Source organism: Xenia sp. Carnegie-2017, unplaced genomic scaffold (genome assembly GCF_021976095.1).
Source record: "Xenia sp. Carnegie-2017 unplaced genomic scaffold, XeniaSp_v1 HiC_scaffold_23, whole genome shotgun sequence".
Classification (NCBI taxonomy): domain Eukaryota; kingdom Metazoa; phylum Cnidaria; class Anthozoa; order Malacalcyonacea; family Xeniidae; genus Xenia; species Xenia sp. Carnegie-2017.
In genome coordinates, this window is record NW_025813486.1 from 363405 (window position 1) to 385845 (window position 22441).

The 22441-nt window shown below is 35.7% G+C and overlaps 1 protein-coding gene across 1 annotated transcript in view; it reads left to right on the top strand.

Annotated features, from left to right (window-relative positions):
* The window catches only part of LOC124447933 (DNA-dependent protein kinase catalytic subunit-like), a 62729-nt gene that overhangs the window by 4903 nt on the left and 35385 nt on the right, over window positions 1-22441 (top strand). Inside the window, 33 exon segments of the mRNA XM_046998929.1 lie at window positions 422-514; window positions 717-779; window positions 1487-1582; window positions 1782-1864; window positions 2590-2674; window positions 2744-2912; window positions 3001-3050; window positions 4399-4769; window positions 5182-5265; window positions 6153-6230; window positions 6311-6314; window positions 6917-6967; window positions 7383-7445; window positions 10063-10222; window positions 10755-10846; window positions 10926-11118; window positions 11185-11243; window positions 11850-11930; window positions 12013-12081; window positions 12181-12288; window positions 13804-14034; window positions 17413-17506; window positions 17582-17684; window positions 17877-18007; window positions 18279-18348; window positions 18618-18796; window positions 19324-19477; window positions 19547-19625; window positions 20460-20582; window positions 20726-20820; window positions 21093-21237; window positions 22230-22282; window positions 22285-22393. Of these exon segments, the coding sequence (XP_046854885.1) occupies window positions 422-514; window positions 717-779; window positions 1487-1582; window positions 1782-1864; window positions 2590-2674; window positions 2744-2912; window positions 3001-3050; window positions 4399-4769; window positions 5182-5265; window positions 6153-6230; window positions 6311-6314; window positions 6917-6967; window positions 7383-7445; window positions 10063-10222; window positions 10755-10846; window positions 10926-11118; window positions 11185-11243; window positions 11850-11930; window positions 12013-12081; window positions 12181-12288; window positions 13804-14034; window positions 17413-17506; window positions 17582-17684; window positions 17877-18007; window positions 18279-18348; window positions 18618-18796; window positions 19324-19477; window positions 19547-19625; window positions 20460-20582; window positions 20726-20820; window positions 21093-21237; window positions 22230-22282; window positions 22285-22393 (3618 nt within the window).

The following is a 22441-nucleotide window of genomic DNA, read 5'->3' on the forward strand; positions in this document are numbered from 1 at the left end:
TTTTGAATTAGCTTATATTATGACCCCCCCCAATTATTCTTTTGGCTGCGTGCCTGGGGCCGGTTGCACGAAGTTTTGATAGTGTTATCCATTGGATGGCAATTTTTTCAAACTTTTATAAAACTTTTTAAAAAGCAAAAAATATAGGATTCGAACTGAACAATCACTGAAATTCAATATTGTTTCGAAGATTACGAAATTTCTTTGTCGTAAGAAAAATATTAACATCTTTTTTACAAGTTTGAAAATTTTTGCTATCCAATGGATAACGCTATCCAGGCTTCGTGCAACCGGCCCCCTGTATTCTACACATGTTGTTTTTTCAATTAATGTATTATTTATGTCTTACAGAACGTTGTGGAAAATAATGACAGATTTCTTTGATAACTTACCAATGAACATTTTTCGTTGCGTTTTTCAGGCTGTTTATGAAACTCTGACATGGTGGTGTTCAAAAAATAACAAGGAAACTCGTAGCATTGCTTTTGCTGCTTTTGAGGCGTTTTTGAAACAGGTTAAAGTGCAAATATCAGTTATGAGAAGGCTCAGCATTAGTGGGGTGGCATTGGCACTAGTCATAGCTCAAGAATTTTCGAAGCATTAAGCGTTTTTCAAAGACTCTACGATTCCCGCCTTGTTTATTCAGAACATCCTAGGAATAACGCCAGCTCCTATGACTAGCTTCGTAAAGTTTCTTCTCTGACTTTTTTTCTTAGGTTGCTGAATGTCTTATGAAGAAAGGAGAGGAAGCTACTGTCAAAGATCAGGAGACATTCAAAGTATGAAGAAAAGTCTTTTGTATTTAAAAAAATATGTCGTTTATTTAAAGTGTCAAAGCTACGAGTATATCTATCGTTCTGCTTAACCAACCATGGTATACTTGATATGTACGTATGTTTGAATTTCAAGTAGTCCTATACTTCTGTGTTTTTTTTTATCTTTTTCTCACTCAACACGAATGGTTTTTACATCGACCTACTGCACGCTAATATCACACGTTTTGAGAGTCTGGGTCGTTATTTTGGTAGTTTATCTATTTGTCATCTTTGGCTTCACTTAACGTGCTAAAAAAGCAATCCTTGAGATATAGAGTTCAGTGTTATAATCCATTGAACTAAAATACATAGAACGCTGCCTTAAGCAAATAATTGAAGCCATATCTTACCTCAGACACGCGCGATTTTACTCCAGACACGCGTGTGTAGTGTTTCGAGATTCTCTCGTGGAGTAATAATTGATTGAATACACACGCGTGTCGGGGGTAAGATCACGGCTTCAAAAAATAATTAGGGTTTTGTATTACAGGTAGCGTTCCATGTATTTTAGTTCAATGGTAATTTCGGAGATTTGTGTCGACAACTAGGCAGCTTTCATTGTCAGCCACATTTCTTTTCTCTTTATGAACTGAAAAAATGAGACTTAAATAAAAGCACAGATTATTTAATTTGATTAAATCTCATTTTATTGTTTTTTCTGCTTTATGTAGTTCTTTATCAGATCTTTCAAAAAGATTATCAGCTCCAGTGACAGCGTTACAAGGGATATTTCCATTGCAATTCGAGGCTATGGCTATTTTGCTAAGGTATTTATACATATAGCAAAACTGTAAACTTGGATGTTTCAAGCTTTCAATGATGATGTTGATTTTAATAATGTTGATGATATTGATGACTTTCATATCGTGTAAAAATATTGATGATATCGATAACATTGGTATCGTGTTTTTGATAAAATGGCGATATGTTTAACAGTTTGTGTGAGAATATTCTTTGTTTGTTTAGCCATGTACTTTGTTTTTACGTGAAGACGAAATAAAAGTCATGTTCGCCATGATGATTCAAAGGAGCGAGCAGATGTATTTTAAGTAAGTTTTTCTTGTTCTTTATTTGCGTGCCCTCTTGTATAGCTATCGTAACTAAAGCTTACCGTTAAGTAAGTTTTTCTTGTTCTTTATTTGTGTGCCCTCTTGTATAGCTATCGTAACTAAAGCTTACCGTTAAGTAAGTTTTTCTTGTTCTTTATTTGCATGTCCTCTTGTATAGCTATCGTAACTAAAGCTTACCGTTAAGTAAGTTTTTCTTGTTCTTTATTTGCGTGTCCTCTTGTATAGCTGTCGTAACTAAAGCTTGCCGTTAAGTAAGTTTTTCTTGTTCTTTATTTGCGTGCCCTCTTGTATAGCTATCGTAACTAAAGCTTACCGTTAAGTAAGTTTTTCTTGTTCTTTATTTGCGTCTCCTCTTGTATAGCTATCGTAACTAAAACTTGCCGTTAAGTACGTTTTTCTTGTTCTTTATTTGCGTGCCTTCTTGTATAGCTATCGTAACTAAAGCTTACCGTTAAGTAAGTTTTTCTTGTTCTTTATTTGCGTGTCCTCTTGTATAGCTATCTTAACTAAAGCTTACCGTTAAGTAAGTTTTTCTTGTTCTTTATTTGCGTGCCCTCTTGTATAGCTATCGTAAATAAAGCTTGCCGTTTCAAAACACTAACTTTTAACCAGTATCCTCTTCCATTTTGGTTGGAAGCAAATATGTTTTCGTCTTTATCATGGATGACAGCTGAAAAAAACGGGAGAGTCTTGTTTGTTTCTAGTGACAGGGAATTAAAAGAAGACAAGTTACAAAATCTACCAAGTTTTCTTGAGGCATTTGGTTTTATTGCTGAAGAAATTGAGGAGGTTGGAATAATCAACAAATGCAACACATTCTCGTCGAACTTATAACCTTCCTTTTTGCTATTTTTTAAGATTCCTTATGCATTTGTTTCATTTCTCGAGCGCTTGGCTGTCGTCCTTATCGAAACGTATCCTCAACTGGGAAAAGGACCTCAGTTTATCTGTTGTAAAGGAATGTTGAAGCTTTTTGAAGCGTTGGCGAAGAACGTGGCCTTGTTGAAATCATTTCTTTCTCAAATAGGTTAGTAGCTACTTATTACTCAAACTGATGGTACTTTTATGGCGGTAGGACACTTTTAATCACTGCGACATTTCTTTCTTTCTTTCAGTTTATCAAGGGTTGATTCGAACGTGCTCTCATCCTGTTCCTTTGGAAGAGGTAAACGCCGCAGTTTGTTGTTTCTGTTGCCTTCTTTTCATGGAATGCATTTTACTTACACTAAAAGTGAAGATTTGAAGTAATTTTGTTGAACAATAAATGGCTTAATGACGTAAAAAATATAATATAAAACAAATTCCGAAGAAACAAGACATCTTGAGATTGCAAAATATGAATCAAAACAAGACGAGAAGTAAACTGTAAATTTTCGACTTTATTTCAAAGTCAACCTCAGACAGAATGAGGATGACTTTGAAATAAAGTCGAAAATTTACAGTTTATTTCTCGTCTTGTTTTGATTCATATTTTGCAATCTCAAGATGTCTTGTTTCTTCGGAATTTGTTTTATATTATACGTAAAAAATGGTCTGTTAAAATCGGCCTTGTTCCTTTTCCTACATACTTTCATCAATATTTATTTTATGTACGAACAGTACCGTAATGTGGTTGATAATTGGGGGGTGGGGGTGGGGTATTCATGTATGTATGTTCTACCTAGGGTGTTGTGGTATATCAAAATATAGATAAATATCGTTTTTTTAAATATGGGTTTATCGATGTTGGTTTTTTCAGTATATATACACCAAAATATCGATATACCGAAAATATCGAAAAACATATTCGGCGTTACGGTATATTTAGTTATTAGAGATTTGTAATTGTTTTTTTTAATGGTTTTTTAATAGCTTTATAGCGGTTTTTAAACGGTTTTGTATACTACTACACAATCTTGACCCAATCACACGTGCGCAGAAATTGTTGGCTAAGTTTCAATTTGATCTAGCTACGAGTCATCGCGAGCATTGCTATAAATAACGAAAAAAAATATCCGAAAAAATAGCGATATTTTTTTCGATATATCGACATCGGTTTTTTTAATAGCGCAACAGCCTCGTTCTGCCGTACTAATTTCCTTTAAAATCAGTTGTTTTAACGGATTATAACATGCATATATGAATAATGCCCTCCCTCCAGTTTTTGAAGCTCGCTACAGCATTGTGTACGAAACAAGAATATAGCCTGTTAATAGATGTTGACAAATGGTAATTGAACATAACTTCTTGGGCTAATCCAGGAGCATCAGGGGGGCGTGGTAAACCATGGGTGTCTGTGTATCCGTTTGGAGTGTAGATGGCCAGTGGCCCTTATATAGGAAAGATGCGCACTCATTTAGTTGTTTGCTTGAAAGTTTATGATGTAAATTCCAGGTTTTTACACGTGTAACAAATGTTATACTAAATTCCAGGTTTTTACACGTGTAACAAAACTTCAACTGATTTTCTCTATCTGACATATTGAACCATATGTTTTTTTACAAACACTCTATTTCAAATTTTTTTTATGAAAGGGTGAAGACTCCACGGAAGAAGAAACAGAATTCTTCGTTCGTAGCATCTCGTATAAAGACTACTTGGAATTGTGGGAATGTCTTCTTGGAGACAGTCAAAATAAGAATACGAGTTGGACATTAGATGCCATAAGAATGAGAGAAGCTATTCATAGATTGATCTACGATGAACTTATTTTGGCCATTTTAAAAATTATCAAGAAACTTGATTTGTCCTCACCTCGTGGCCTGACCAATGATGCAGATGATAAAACAGGAAGTACTAATCCAGATATGTCCCACGTTATCGGAAACACTACCGACTCCATTTTCGATCAACGTGAAGTTTCCAAAGATTTTCAAATTTTTGTCAACTTGGTCGAATTTTCGAGGTACAGACACATGAAGTAACGGTTGGTTGACCAAATATTTCATTTGTGTGGGTAATAGCATCTTTTTGAGTGCAATTACTTATTTTCATCGGGAAATCACAATTGAAAATTATTTCAAGGTAGATTATATTTAAATAACTGAAAGGGAGAGGGACTGTAGTTACGAGAGAAAATTTTAGACTACGTAAGGGAAATGAAGTCTAAATAAGATGAAATAATGTTTTTAGCGAATTTGTGTTTTGGTTTAGTTAGTAGTACTGTTCTAACGACTGAAGTTGCTGCCTCTTTACTTGTCAAAATCTCTTTATGTCTCAGTGGATTCCTGCTTACTTGGCCCATAAAACAGCCGCTAAGTTGTGATTTTTTAAAGAAAAAAGAAATTATTTCATGCTCATTTTCTTTTTCACTGAAGGAAAATCCTTGTTAAAATGAAAATCAACTGGTTTGAAAATTGGATTTACACCTTTGGAAGGGATATTGTTGTGTTGTCTACCAGGTTCGTACGGAATTAGTTAGGACATTCTGTGGATAATACGGAATCAGTTAGTACATTCTGTGGATAATACAGGAATCAGTTGGGACATTCTGTGGATAATACGGAATCAGTTAGTACATTCCTGTGGATAATACGGATCAGTTAGGACATTCTGTGCATAATACGGCATTAGTTAGGGACATTCTGTGGAGTACTAGATTAGTTGGACATTTCTTTTGGGTAGTAGATTGATTGGGACATTCTGTGGGGAAAGTTAGATTAGTTGAGGACATTCTGTGGATACTAGATTGTTAGGACATTCTGTGGAAGTGCACTAGATTAGTTAGGACATTCTGTGGAGTACTAGATTAGTTGGACATTCTGTGGGAGTACTAGATTAGTTGGGACATTCTGTGGAGTACTAGATTAGATTGGGACATTCTGTAGGTACTAGATTAGTTGGGACATTCTGTAGGTACTAGATTAGGACACTGGACATTCTGTGGAGGTTCTAGATTAGTTAAGGACATTCTGTGAAGAGTACTGGTTTAGTTAGGACATTCTGTTGGGAGTACTAGATTAGTTAGGACATTCTGCGGAGTACTAGACTAGTTAGGGACATTCTCTGAGAGTACTAGATTAATTAGGACATTCTGTGGAAAGTACTAGATTAGTTAGGACATTCTCTGGAGAGTACTAGATTAGTTAGGACATTCTGCGGAGTACTAGATTAGGTAGGACATTCTGCGGAGAGTACTAGATTAGTTAGGACATTCTCTGGAGAGTTGTTTGACAAGATAAAATTTGCAAACAAATAGTTTGTTTTGCTATGGTTTGTATGCATGAGCCATGTTTGTATAAATGTAGATCGTCCATTTACTTTATATAAAACATAGTGGGTTTTCAAGGTTTCCACTAGTCAGCGGTCTTTATAAAATGCTCGAGATAGTGATGAAGATATCAAGGAAAATTGGCTATTTTTCCGTGTAAGGTATTCTCAAACTCCTTACACGCTTCAAATGTACGAATAAATTTGCAATAACATGTTCATTTGTTTTCTCCTAAGCGGGGTATGCTTTGAGCGACGTCCGAGAGATTCGTAACGATATGGATGTGGATCAGTTAGACTTTTCCTGACAGAAATTGTTTTATTTTGTTTCATAAGTTTACAAGCGGTGAGCGTTTGTTTGATATAAATTAATGCATTCTACGAATTAGTGTTAGTACCATTAGTATTTAAGTAATTAGTTGCAATTAGTTGTAAGTTAATGTCAGTATCAATTTATTATTATTATTTGGTTGTTTTAAGGTCTAATGTTTTCACTATATTGGTTTGAATTGCTTTTCATGACCAAAAGAATTCAATTGTTTGTTTGCTTGCAGAAGTTCCTGAATAAATGTGTAAAAGAATTTTTGGTTTGTGATGGCTAAAACATTATAAGGTGATTTAATGTATTCCTGTCTTCAGCTGATATTCTCTGCCAAATGAACTGGTCATCAGTCATCTAGAATATTGTCATGCCATCACTAAAAGGTAAATTACTGGTCATCATCATCTAGATATGTCTCTGCCAAATAAGACTGGTCATCAGTCATCTAGATATTGTCATGCCATCACTAAAGGTGAAATTACTGGTCATCAGTCATTTTAGATATTGTATACCATCACTAGGGTAAAATTACTGGTCATCAGTCATCTAGATATTGTCATGCCATCACTAAGGTAATTACTGGTCATCGTCATTTAGATATTGTCTCACTCCAAATGACTGGTCATCAGTCATCTAGATATTGTCATGCCATCACTAAGGTAAAGTACTGGTTAGTCAGATCATTTTTGATATTGTCATGCCATCACTAAAGGTAAATTACTGGTCATCAGTCATCTAGATATTGTCATGCCATCACTAAGGTAAATTACTGGTCATCAGTCATGTAGATATTTTCAGCCATCACTAAAGGTAATTACTGGTCATCAGTCATCTAGATATTGTCATGCCATCACTAAGGTAGAATTACTGGTCATCAGTCATTTAAGATATTGTCATGCCATCACTAAAGGTAAATTACTGGTCATCAGTCATCTAGATATTGTCATGCCATCACTAAAGGTAAATTACTGGTCATCAGTCATTTAGATATTGTCTCTGCCAAATGAACTGGTCATCAGTCATCTAGATATTGTCATGCCATCACTAAAGGTAAATTACTGGTCATCAGTCATTTAGATATTGTCATGCCATCACTAAAGGTAAAATTACTGGTCATCAGTCATCTAGATATTGTCATGCCATCACTAAGGTAAATTACTCGTCATCAGTCATCTAGATATTGTAGATGCCATCACTAAGGTAAATTACTGGTCATCAGTCATCAGATATTGTCATGCCATCACTAAAGGTAAATTACTGGTCATCAGTCATCTAGATGTGTCGTACTTCTCTAAAGGTAAATTACTGGTCATCAGTCATCTAGATATTGTGATGCATCACTAAAAGTGAAATTACTGGTCATCAGTCATCTAGATATTGTGATGCCATCACTAAGGTAAATTACTGGTCATCAGTCATCTAGATATTGTCATGCCATCACTAAAGGTAAATTACTGGTCATCAGTCATCTAGATATTGTCATACCATCACTAAAGGTAAAATTACTGGTCATCAGTCATCTAGATATTGTCATGCCATCACTAAAGGTAAATTACTGGTCATCAGTCATCTAGATATTGTAATGGTCACTGGTTAGTAATTCACTGGTCATCAGTCATCTAGATGTTGCATCACTGGTAAATTACTGGTCATCAGTCATCTAGATATTGTGATGCCATCACTAAAGGTAAATTACTGGTCATCAGTCATCTAGATATTGTCATGCCATCACTAAATGTAAATTACTGGTCATCAGTCATCTAGATATTGTGATGCCATCACTAAAAGGTAAGTACTGGTCGTCAGTCTCTATTGTGATGCCATCACTAAAGGTAAATTACTGGTCATCAGTCATCTAGATATTGTTGAGTGCACCATCACTAAAGGTAAATTACTGGTCATCAGTCATCTAGATATTATGGTGCCATCACTAAAGGTAAATTACTGGTCATCAGTCATCTAGATATTGTCATGCCATCACTAAGGTAAATTACTGGTCATCAGTCATCTAGATATTGTCATGCCATCACTAAATGTAAATTACATCAAGTCATCAGATATTGTCATTACATCGCTAAAGGTAAATTACTAAATCAGTCATCTAGATATTGTGATGCCATCACTAAAGGTAAATTACTGGTCATCAGTCATCTAGATATTGTCATGCCATCGCTAAAGGTAATTACGATTACAATTCATCAGTCATCTAGATATTGTCATGCCATCACTAAAGGTAAATTACTGGTCATCAGTCATCTAGAATATTGTCATGCCATCGCTAAAGGTAAATTACTGGTCATCAGTCATCTAGATATTGTCATGCCATCACTAAAGGTAAATTACTGGTCATCAGTCATCTAGATATTGTCATGCCATCACTAAAGGTAAATTACTGGTCATCAGTCATCTAGATATTGTCATGCCATCACTAAAGGTAAATTACTGGTCATCAGTCATCTAGATATTGTCATGCCATCACTAATGGTAAATTACTGGTCATCAGTCATCTAGACATTGTCATGCCATCACTAAAGGTAAATTACTGCATGAACGTCTAAACATTTGGAAGTCATGGATTCGACAATGAAGGCAACTGCACTTCAGAGGAAACGTGTCCCGGAAATTAGGTACACTGTGGAAAACGTTTCCTGGAGAGAAAGTGGAAAATATTCCCAATCGTTACTGAGACAAACTATAATTTCTCCTGAGTTTAACAGTTGATTTTGCGTAGAGATTTCAACCAATCGGAGTTCAGAGATGTCAGAATAGAAATTCGTTTTTCTGCTTTGGATCGATCGTATTATTCGTTGTTCTTTATAAAACTAGTTGGATTTCATAACTATACTCAGTTATGACCAAAGGCGGTGGAACATTGATAACTGGGGGGGGGGCTGTATTCTTATATTCATATGTTATAATCCATACTACTGAACAGATTTGATAGAAACTAATAAAAGTACATGTATAGATAAAATACCCCCATTCAACATATGAATAATACCCCCCCCAATTATCGCTGTTCCGCCGCCCTTGATTATGACAGATATACGCAGCTATAGTAAAGTTTTTTTTCTAGAAATATTGCAATGATTAATCAAGAAAAGATTTCTAGTTCCACTTCTTTTCCGCGTTTTTTTCTAGATATACTTTAATGATTAATCGAAGAAGGATTTCTAGTTCCTCCTTTTCGCGTTTTTTCAAATATACTTTAACTGATTACTCGAAGGTTTCTAGTTCCCTCCTTTTCCGCGTTTTGTTCTAGATATAACAGCTAGATTAATCGAAGGTTTCGTTCTTTTCATTTTGCTTTAGATATACTTTAATGATTAATCGAAGAAGGATTTCTAGTTCCATTCCTTTTCCGCGTTTTGTTTTAGATATACTTTAATGATTAATCGAAGAAGGATTTCTAGTTCCACTCCTTTTCCGCGTTTGTTCTAGATATACTTTAATGATTAATCGAAGAAAGATTTCTAGTTCCACTCCTTTTCCGCATTTTGCTTTAGATATACTTTAATGATTAATCGAAGAAGGATTTCTAGTTCCATTCCTTTTCCGCGTTTTCAAATCACGATCATACTCTACACTTTACTAGTTATAAGTGTACATCAATTTGCTGGCCTTATCGCATGTTCTATTGCTCAACAATGTTGTTTTTTTTTCGTAGACGGCTTTCAGACTTGGCCTCAGCTATCTTCCTTTGGCAAAGTCAGCGCTCGATGCCTTGGACATGTGGACGTTGCAACTACCAGCGGAAGTTTTGTTTCCTTATTTTAAAGACGTGCTTCCTCAACTTGATGGATATTTGAAAACAACTTCAGAGTTAGGTTCGCTTTTTGTGGAGCACCTTGTTAAACGTAGTGTCATTTTTGCGATTTATATGTTGAAAAGAGATAGGAATGAGTAACGGAACTCAAGTTTCAACATCAGATCACTCCTGATGAAGACACTAGACTGGAGTTTATAAGAACTCAAGTTTCAACATCAGATCACTTCAGATGAAGACACTAGACTGGAGTGTATAAGAACTCAAGTTTCAACATAAGATCACTCCTGATGAAGACACTAGACTGGAGTTTATAAGAACTCAAGTTTCAACATCAGATCACTTCAGATGAAGACACTAGACTGCAGTATATAAGGACTAAAGTTTCAACATCAGATCACTCTGATGAAGACACTAGACTGGAGTATATAAGAACTCGTGTTTCAACATCAGATCACTTCTGATAAAACCATTTGAGTGGAGTGAATACAACGTCTCAAGTTTCAACATTAGATTCCTCATGACAAAATGAGATAACTTCTAAAATTAATTACAGAATCAAAACCATTTTTAGTTATAACGTTATCTTGTAGAATCTTCAGACCGACAATATGTTAGACCTTACTCCAAAACTACCAAAAAATCAAGGACTTATAAAAAGGACAGAATTAACTCAAATACTGAGGTACAGTATGTAAAAAATAACTTCCACTTACCAATTTGACATTTCGTGCGCTAATTATGTGCTTTTCAATTGATCACAGGAAGAAAACAGTCCGCTGAACGAGGTTCGTCGTCGCATACTGATGTTTCTTGGCAGTATAGGAGGAAGGTTCAATTTGGGTTTGCTTGAATCCTGCAGTACATCTGCTGTATTGCCTGGGATTGCATGGGATACAAAGGAATATTTATCTTTCGCCTTGCCGTTTCAGGATTTGAAACCAAATATAAATTTGGGTAAGAAGATGCTATTCACCTCTTATGCAGTAAATATTTTGCTTGAAATGGAATATTTTATTACAGATCCCTTTCTTCCAAAAGTTGTAGAGCTTGCTGTTACCTCCAGTGATCGACAAACTAAAGTTAGTTCTGATGTTGAAACTTGAATGTTATGTTCTCCAGTCTAGTGTCTTCATCTGAAGTGATCTGATGTTAGAACTTGAGTTCTTATATACTCCAGTCTAGTGTCTTCGTCAGAAGTGATCTGATGTTGAAACTTGAGTTCTTATATACTCCAGTCTAGTGTCTTCATCAGAAGTGATCTGATGTTGAAACTTGAGTTCTTATATACTCCAGTCTAGTGTCTTCATCAGAAGTGATCTGATGTTGAAACTTGAGTTCTAATATACTCCAGTCTAATGTCTTCATCAGAAGTGATCTGATGTTGAAACTTGAGTTCTTATATACTCCAGTCTAGTGTCTTCATCAGAAGTGATCTGATGTTGAAACTTGAGTTCTAATATACTCCAGTCTAGTGTCTTCATCAGAAGTGATCTGATGTTGAAACTTGAGTCCTCATATACTCCAGTCTAATGTCTTCATCAGGAGTGATCTGATATTGAAACATGATTTTTTACTGCACTTCAGTAAAGTCTTTTTATCAGGAGAGATCTAATGTGAAATTGCCTCATTGTTACACCAATTTACGCTTGTCATTTTTATATGTGTAAAATGATCTTTTTTACAAGATTGCTGCCTCTGAAGTCCTTCATTCCCTGGTCTTGTTTATGCTTGGTAAAGCTGTCCAGTTACCAAAAATTGCACATAAGGTACGTAGAAAATACCTAATGTCATACGTAAACCTTAGTGTTGTAATTTTTACATAAAGTATCAACATTCCCTCCCCCCTAGAGTCATCTCGAGAAGTTGTGGAAAAGAGTATTTCCTGTCATTTTGCAGCTTGCGTGCGATGTTGAAATGGTAAGATGGCGGGATTTACAACATTTCCTGCGATAATAATCTTTAGTTGGCTCGTACTGGTGATGAGATTTCTGTAACCTGACGATGCATTATTTTTAGGTGTGCCAACAGCTCTTCAAACCTCTGTTGTTCCAGTTGATCCACTGGTTTACTAACAACAAGCAATATGAAAGCCCAGACACAATAATTTTACTGGAGACTTTGTTGGTAAGGTTTCTCTTTGAGATCATGTTGATAAAGTTTCTCTTGAGATCCTGTGTGTAAGGTTTCATTTCGAGATCGTGTTGATAAGGTTTCTCTTGAGATCCTGTGTCCTGTGTGTAAGGTTTCTCTTTGAGATCGTGTTGATAAAGTTTCTCTTTGAGATCCTGTGTGTAAGGTTTCATTTCGAGATCGTGTTGATAAGGTTTCTCTTGAGATCCTGTGTCCTGTGTGTAAGGTTTCTCTTGAGATCGTGTTGATAAAGTTTCTCTTTGAGATCCTGTGTGTAAGGTTTCATTTCGAGATCATGTTGATAAAGTTTCTCTTGAGATCCTGTGTAAGGTTTCATTTCGAGATCGTGTTGATAAGGTTTCTCTTGAGATCCTGTGTCCTGTGTGTAAGGTTTCTCTTTGAGATCGTGTTGATAAAGTTTCTCTTTGAGATCCTGTGTGTAAGGTTTCATTTCGAGATCGTGTTGATAAGGTTTCTTGAGATCCTGTGTGTAAGGTTTCTCTTGAGATCGTGTTGATAAAGTTTCTCTTTGAGATCCTGTGTAAGGTTTCATTTCGAGATCGTGTTGATAAGGTTTCTCTTGAGATCCTGTGTGTAAGGTTTCTCTTGAGATCGTGTTGATAAAGTTTCTCTTTGAGATCCTGTGTGTAAGGTTTCATTTCGAGATCATGTTGATAAAGTTTCTCTTGAGATCCTGTGTGTAAGGTTTCATTTCGAGATCGTGTTGATAAGGTTTCTCTTGAGATCCTGTGTCCTGTGTGTAAGGTTTCTCTTTGAGATCGTGTTGATAAAGTTTCTCTTTGAGATCCTGTGTGTAAGGTTTCATTTCGAGATCGTGTTGATAAGGTTTCTCTTGAGATCCTGTGTGTGTAAGGTTTCTCTTTGAGATCGTGTTGATAACGTTTCTCTTTGAGATCCTGTGTGTAAGGTTTCATTTCGAGATCGTGTTGATAAGGTTTCTCTTGAGATCCTGTGTGTGTAAGGTTTCTCTTTGAGATCGTGTTGATAAAGTTTCTCTTTGAGATCCTGTGTGTAAGGTTTCATTTCGAGATCATGTTGATAAAGTTTCTCTTGAGATCCTGTGTGTAGGTTTCATTTCGAGATCGTGTTGATAAGGTTTCTCTTGAGATCCTGTGTCCTGTGTGTAAGGTTTCTTTGAGTTCGTGTTGATAAAGTTTCTCTTTGAGATCCTGTGTGGGTTTCATTTCGAGATCGTGTTGATTAAGTTTCTCTTGAGATCCTGTGTCCTGTGTGTAAGGTTTCTCTTTGAGATCGTGTTGATAAAGTTTCTCTTTGAGATCCTGTGTGTAAGGTTTCATTTCGAGATCGTGTTGATAAAGTTTCTCTTTGCGATCCTGTTTGTAACTTTTCGATGTGAGATTGTGCGACTGAAAGAAGTGGATCCTTCTGTTGTATTCCTTGTCAATCCACTTCCCACTATTCCTGAGGCATAAAATAAAGTGATTTATTGTAGCCTAAAACATGTCACATCTTCTAATTTTTCTTCAGAATGGTGTTATACATCCAACAGACACATCTCTACGTGATCTCAGTGCTTCATGTCTCGAGGAATTTCTTCGATGGTCCATCAAACAGACGTCTGAAAAGCAGTTGGAAAATAGTCCCATTAATATAAAATCATTGTTAAAGCGACTGGACGCCTTGGCCACTCATCCCAGTGCCAACAAACGGCTTGGAGCTGCATTGGCTTTTAATAATATTTATCGAGTTTTTCGGTTAGTATGAGACGTAATTTTATGGTCTTTGATTCTGTGACATTGCATGCCTAATTATATTTATATGCTGTAATGACGTAGATAACTCCTTATCTAATATGCATGAGTAATGTATATAAGAACCTGTACTTATCTAAGTCGGGGAATTTAAATACAAGACTTATTACATGGTGGTAGCGATTAGGAAAAGTTGGTTCTTATCGAATGGCAGAAGGATTTTCTAGGCCAACACGACTCTCGTTTGAAGGCAACGTTGCTGAGAATTGGCGTCGCTTCAAACAGAACTATGAAATATACATTGTTGCTGCAGGACATAGTCGGAAATCAAAGAAAGAAAAGTCATGCATCCTCTTAAATCTAGCTGGCGAAGATGCGGTTGAAAGATATAGTTCTTTTACCTACAACAAAGAGGAAGACAAGGACGATCCAGAAATTCTAGTGAAGAAATTTGAAGAAATTTGTATGCCGCTTAAGAATTTAACATTCGAAAGACATTTATTTCATACAAGGAAGCAAAGTCCGTCAGAGTCGATTAGTTCCTTTGTTACAGATTTGAAAAACATTGCTCGAAAGTGCGAGTTTGGTGACCTCGAGAGCGAACTTATTAAAGATCGTATTGTGTGTGGGATTAACAGTGATGCAGTAAGAAAGATTCTCCTTCGCGAAACAAGTTTAACTTTAAACAAGGCTCTAAACATATGCAGTGCAAACGAATTGTCGGAACAACAAGTAAAAGATCTTACTAATTATCAAGATGTTGATGAACTGAAGGCTAGGAAGAGTCTGAAAACCTCAAGAGGAAGTTACACAAACTTAAGTCAAACAAAAGAAGATAAACATCGAGGACAAAGATTCGTATTAAAGAACAATTGCATAAACTGTGGAGGAAAACATCTTCCAAAGCAATGCCCAGCTTTTGAAAAAATTTGCCACAAATGTCATAAAAAAAAACCACTTTGCTCGGGTGTGTCTAACGTCTACACAAAAGTCACAAAGAACAGTTCATGAAGTTAGTGATGAAGAATTGTTTATTGGTGGTGTTAATGCAATCACACCTACGCAACAACGCACAAGCTCGAAAGTCGAGTATCGAATGAATATGGAAGCTGTAGAAAAAAGCAATGACGAATGGTATTCTGAACTCAAGTTTGGCAGACATTTGGTGAACGTGAAGGTGGATAAAGGCGCAAAATGTAATGTGCTTTCTAAAAAATTGTTCGACAAAGTCACAGAAGCTGAGCAACAAGTTCACCAGGATATCCAAAAAGTAACGGCATGTCAGAACGTGCTGGGCAGACAGCAAAAGCAATCATAAAGAAAGCAAAATATGATAACACCGATCCTTATTTCTTCAAGTTCCGTAACCCACTCTTTTATGTCTGGCATGAATCTTGACAAAAAATAAAGGACAAGTCCAGGGCTGTACATGTCAACTTTGCTATCGTACTGTAAACTGAACTATTGGAGTCAATTTCCGGTGCTCTAAATTTATTTCTAATATCCCTGGACAATTTGATGCTTTCCTCATTTGGACCTATATAACGAGCCAGTCCAAAGTCGGTAATTTTAATTTTAATTTCAGGCACACTTTTCGGCACAGGTAAAGCTATTAAGATGTTACCAACGTGAAGATCGCGATGAACGATGTCCTTCTCGTGCAATGCTTGAAGGCCTTTCAATATTTGTGGAAAACAACGACGATAAAATTCAGGATTTTTTATAATCTTCGGCCCACCTTCAAAGTGTTCTTTGAACACAAAATTCTCTAAATCTGTCAAACACAATTCGAGTTGAAAATACAGATACCTATGATTAGAATTTATCCAACTGCCGAAAAATTTCACTACATTCTCAGACTTGACTATTATCAAGGTTGCAAGTTCCCTTTCACCAATTGTTTTCGCTTCATTTTTTGCAAATGAATTGATTTTAACGGCATATTTATTCTTATCATAGTCGCTTTCTACGGCAACCACTAAGCCGTAACTTCCTTTGCCAAGTGTCCGAAGATATTTCAATTTTTGAAGCGCTAGCTCTATTTACTTTCGACAAAGTCACAGAAGCTGAGCAACAAGTTCACCAGGATATCCAAAAAGTAACGGCATTTCAGAACGTACTGTGCAGACAGCAAAGGCAATCATAAAGAAAGCAAAATATGATAACACCGTTCCTTATTTAGGACTCCTTAGTTATAGAAATACACCTAGAGATGAAATTGTTGGCAGTCCAGCTCAACGACTAATGGGACGAAGAACCAGGACATTATTACCAATATCAGAGAAGTTACTTGAATTTCAACCATTAAACCCTGTTAATGTTCAAGAAAAATGGGAAATGTATCACAAGAAACAAAAAGAGTTTTATGATCGCAATGCAAAAACACTTGCACCATTAAAAGAAGGAGATAACGTACGTATAAAAACAGAAAAAGGCTTCCAAAAGAAAGGAATCGTGGAAAAATCGTTACTTGAGGCAAGATCGTATTTGGTTACGTCTGATGGTACCTACTATAGAAGGAATAGAAATAATTTATTAAAGATTAATGAAGAATGGAGAAGTCAAGATACAGATAAGTCTTATAGTGAGAACAATAGATCTTATAAAAATTGTAATGAAAGTACTAACAACAGTAATATAAGAACTCGGTATGGACGTCTCATCAAAAAACCTAATAGATATTCTTATTAGATAAAAATAAGTTAAAAAAAACATTTATAGTGTGAAATTATTTAAAAAAAACGAAGAAAAAGAGATGTGACATTGCATGCCTAATTATATTTATGTGCTGTAGGTAACTCCTTATCTAATATGCATGAGTAATGTATATAAGAACCTGTACTTATCTAAGTCGGGGAATTTAAGTACAAGACTTATTACAGATTCTTTGTAACCAAAAGATGCAGCGAGTAGCTGAGGACTAAATTTACGTAAAACATGGAGGATTTTTGGTAGAATAGTCTCTAGACGTTTTAAATGTCAATTGTTCTCCAAAAATAAGAAAGCATTGAAAGTGGTGTTGAAAGCCACAATTTTACGCTCGTTCCCCGAAATTATCTTTTAATTTTTTGCAAAAGTATCTTGTTCTTTTATGATGCGATGAAATTTATAGAACGAACCGTCTGCAAGTAAATTAAATTTGCATGCGCCATGAGATGATAGTCCAGGTAGTGGTATATACGTCGGTGATCTCGACATACTCCCTCCCATACACTTTAACTGTAGTACTAATTGTAAAAGTACTTTACGACTGTAAAAGGGATTTTTACCTGACAAGTCATGTCGTATAAAGAACCATATTACAATTAAGATTGTGCTCAGACAGCTTGATTATTTGCTAAGGATAATCATGATAATCAAAATGACATGCATAATTATATTACAGGAAGAGTCATCTTTGGTTGATATTTTCACGCTCGAAATACTTGTTATTTACTTGGAGAGTTTGGCAATGGCGCATAAAGATGACAAAAGTTTAGGTAACGTGATGATAAATCATGCTAATTGTCATGCTGACCTGTTTGCAGGCAATGAGTTTTGATTTGGTTTTTCAGGCACTCAGGCTGAATGTGTTGACGTCATAAAGCATCTCGAAAGAATCATTTCCGCAAAGTCTTCAATGTTATTGAAACCGCGCAAAGATAGACATGTACCTAGGTAACATGACAATAACTGAAGTGTTTTTGCTCAAGAATTGTTTAAGAATAAGTCTGTTTTTTTATTGATCTTTAATCTCGTTTCTTAATCGCCATTATAGAGCAATAAACTTGAAGTTATTTGAGGAGCTTTGCAGTATGTTTAGGGGTAACAGTGTATTAATGGACACTCTTTTCTCTTGATAATATTTAGAGGGTTTTCGACGGATACTGTCACCCTTGTCCATCTAGTTCCCTGGCTTCTGGGAATGTGTGGACGTCCTGAGACGGAATGTCGTCATCAATGCATGAGACTTGTTTCATTGGTTGCGCCATTACTTCCGGGTATGTCACCATTACTTCCGGGTATGTCGCCATTACTTCCGGGTATGGTTTATTTGTTTGTCTCTTGTATAAGTTTATTCTTCCGTTGTTTTGTAAGTTTAACTCCAGTGGGCATTGAAAGTGTGAGTTGTTATCTAAAAGGACAAATTTACAGTAATACCGCTGACCAATAAACGCATACTCTCTTGTACATTTCTGTCCATCTTTAATTTTTCACAAACCGTATGATCGAGACCTTCTTAGATTCATTTTCATCCATTTTGTGATTTAGGATGCCCTACTACCCAAATGTGGATGAAGAACATTCTAAAATCGGATGGGACGCAGTATTTTATTTCACGGTAAATGTATTCTGTTGGACTGTTGCGATGAAATAAATTATAAATGCTTTATTTCAAATCTAAAATGCTTTCAAAACAATGCTATCGGTCAGGCATCTCTAAAAACGAAAATCTCACCTATCAAGTTGGGGAATTTTGAAATGCAATACCAAGTATGACCTGCAGTGCTACAATTCTTACTTAACCTGAAATTTCCACTGCATTCCTTTGATGGTTCATTGTTAAATTTGTTGAGCGCGAAATTTGAAGTTCTGATTGCTGCGTTTTAGGTTTGAAGGTGGTTTTGGTGGTAAATCTGGTATTCAGAAATATCCATTACTATCCAACATCAGCAATACATTCTCGCTGATTCTCACTAAACTTTGGTTTGATTGTCTTCTTGCGGCCCTTGATTCGTATTGTTGGACATTTAGCGAACGCTTGTTGACCCCGACTTCCATTTTAAAAGGTAAACTCATATGAGATTATTTCCAAGGCAACGTAGTGATTCTAAAAATACTGGAATCATCTGCTATTATTCTAAAGGAGGCTTTGAGTGTTTTTAAGGACAGTCTACTTACTTTAAAAGACACTTTAATTAGTTTAATGGACTGTCGAAATGTTCCAGCCTTTAAAATTATTCTGAAGGAGTGTACAATTCTTCTAAAACACCATGTTTTTTATTTTAAAGGTCACCGTAATTCTTCTAAAAGGACAATGTAAATGTGATTATTTAATGGTTAATTTATATTAAAAGAGTTCAATTAGATTGAAGGCGATGTATACAGTAATATAGCGTATATATATTGACTGTGTAAAAATGGAGCACTGTACCCAGTACTTTCGTTTTAAAGGTGCTATAATTTTTGTAAAGAAATTTGGTAATCATCATTGATAATTGTATTTCCTCGTGTAATGACCATAGATATTGTACTGTATGCTATCCCGTACAAATTACATATATTTTGATCAATGAAGTGTTTATCTCATTTGTAGATCAATCATCCAGTGTGTTGTTCAAATCTTTGCTGTACTTTATTGACTATCTCTCTCCCTTTGGCATCGAGAAGGCAAACGATTGTTTTAATACAAACTTGGACATTAAGAGTACATCCGTATTTTCACCTAGCGAAATACAAGAATACAACGGGTAGTTATGTACTTACTAAAGTGTGTTCATTTAAAAACAGAATTGTTCATGCGTGTGTTTTACTTATAGGGCAAAATGCACCGTTTTGGTTCGGATAATGAGTTTCCTAGCTTTGCTTCTTCAAATAAACTCCGAAGAATGTTTCCAGGTACGTAAGATCATTTTCAACAATTTATAAATTTCCTTTTGCAGTTAAGATTTGCAGTTTAGTTTGAGCCACTAGTCTATTCTATAAAGGATATTAGTATCGACATGTCGCCAATGTCATGGTGTTTTTGATATGTCATGTTAGTTCGTGGTCAGATTTAACAGTTAAGTTTGAAACACTGATTTCTTCTATGTTTGATATTTAAGCCAACAAATAGCGTACATCATTGTGCCTGTACAATGTCAGGTAGGGGCGGATTACTCTGTAGGCTAAGTAGGCAGAAGCCTACAAGCCCGGGCTTTTGAGAGACCCGTTGTATCTAGACATAATTAGTTTTTTAGTTTTTGTCATTCCGGACTGGTTAAATGTTCTTAATTTAGACCATTTATGCTGTTAAAAACTTTACTATCTACTGTTCAAATGCACGATGCTCAGAACTCATGAAGTCGTGGGTTTTCCCGGTTTGAGCTTTAAATTTATTCCTTAATGTTGATACTGTCAGTTACAAAAACAAACTGGGAAATGCAAAGGAAATAACGCAAATGTCATCAAAAGAATGAACATAGTGAGAGGAATAGATATCCAATTTAATGTTGAACAACTTTATCTTAGCCTACAGGCCCCGTCATTATAGTAATCTGCCACTGGTGTCAGGTAGTTTGTAGTAAAGGTTTACAGTTTATTTTACGACCCACTGGTCTTTTCCATAGATGATATTTAGGTCAACACACTATATATATTTGTAAATATATTTACAAACATATAACGATACTCCCGGGTTCAAACCATTTACTTTATTACACTATATATATCATGGTGCTTATATTATGTCAGGTTGTTCCGTCAGAGTTGTGGCAAGGAAGACTGTTTGAAAGTGTCCTGACATGCGTACTGGAACCACAATCTTTGGGATTCAATATGGCTGACCTAGACTTCATGGAAAAACTACCTAAGCAGGTCGTTTCATTTATACAATATTTATCAAAAATTCTAAATAACGATGGAATCGATGTTTGATTTTATGATTAGTTGTTTTTATATGTATTGCATCATATCAGTACTAGTTTGACTTGATCTTTTTTTATATTTTTTCGATGTAGACATTGGAGTTGCTTCACCTTTTTGTCGAAAAATTACCCAGGCCATCTTTGACTCGATTGACGGAAGTATTGACGCACAAAATATCTCTGGGAGGGTTAGTCTTTTACGTAGTCGGACATAATATGACAATCTTGACTAAGACAATCTTGAACCCGACCTTAGAAACTTACAAAGCAAATTTACGCATGTATTAAACATGTGCAGAGCATGTAAAACGCAAACTCGAGAAAGTCAACACGCATTTGTGCCTATGGAACACGTTATTTGCTATTTACAACTTCAAGATGACCATGTAAACACGAATATCATTTATTTAAACACGTTTTCGTCGAAAGTAATACTAAGATTTTATCGTATTAATTTCAGGCGGTGTAACCTATTCGAACTTTTGCCATTACCGTTGTCTGGAAATGAAGGAAATGAACTGGATCATTCACGATTACAATGTCTTGTCTCTGGTTATGGACAACTCCACGTCACTGGCATTTTGATGTCTGCTTTGGAAAAAGAGGTAAAACATATGGCAATCTTTATCCCTGGTAAACCCACACAATCCCACCCTAGTAATCCTACATTATCTTGGTGATCCCACACTATGCACCAGCTAGAGTTAGAGACTTCTCACAAACGTCTCCGAGGTTTGCATAAGCCAGTGCAAACAAGAAAAATATCTTTAATTTCTTTTAAAAAATAACAACAATGCAAAACAAATGAAGTAAAAAAAATGTTTCAGTTGGAAATTCTTATGAATCCACCTTTCTGACGGTAGACGCATGTGTTAAAAATACGAGATAAAATTTCAGAAGTCGGACAATCAAATGGTCGGACATAGTACTGTGGCAATAAAATGGTTGGGTTTAGGAGATGCTTTTGAATTTTGGGGCATTGTGAATCTGATTCCAGTTCGTCCGAACGATTATTTATAAAGGCAGATGACAGAACTGTTCGTAATAAATATTTTGCGTTAGAGAAAAGCATAACGATCGAAGGAAAGCTTGAATACTTTTTCCACGAGGCCCATAGATGCTTTCGCTCATGATGAGGGAGTTTTATTGTATAAGGAGGCTCTCGTTCATCACCAAAAAATTAGAAATTTTCATTGTAAAACTAAAAACACGTTTAGAATTGGTTTGAATTATTAGTCATATAGTATTGAAGTTGTTTGAACCTTTTGAGTATCCTTGGATGTTCTAGTTTCTTTTATGAGAAATATGTGTTCATGGTCGATTTAAAAATTCTCATTGACTGATTGATTGTTTTAATTGATTTGATTGGTTGAGCTCAGATCTGTTTTGCACTGGCTAACGCAAACACTGCTCTAGACCAATCAGCGCACGCGTTTCATTGTTTTTATTAATTTGGACTGATCCCTGTTCATCCCACAGTACGAATTCATTATTTCTTTGAAGAAAAGAATGCTATGACTTGAATTGAATTTATTTAGTGAATAGTTTTTTAAATTCAGCCATCAAAATAATTGTGCTTATGACATTAATTTTTCAGGGAAGATGGGATGCTAAAAATGTGCTGAGAAATTGTTGGATACTGTGTTCAAAGCTGTAGCTGTCATCGATGATCCTCTTTCTAGTGGAATCGTAAACCTTTCTCCTCCTTCCCAGGAATTTGCTATTAAGCTCCTCGATCTGGCTTTTAAACTAGGATTAAAGGTATTCAATCTGGCAGTTCACAAGGTAGCTTTTGGTTGTTAGCTAGAG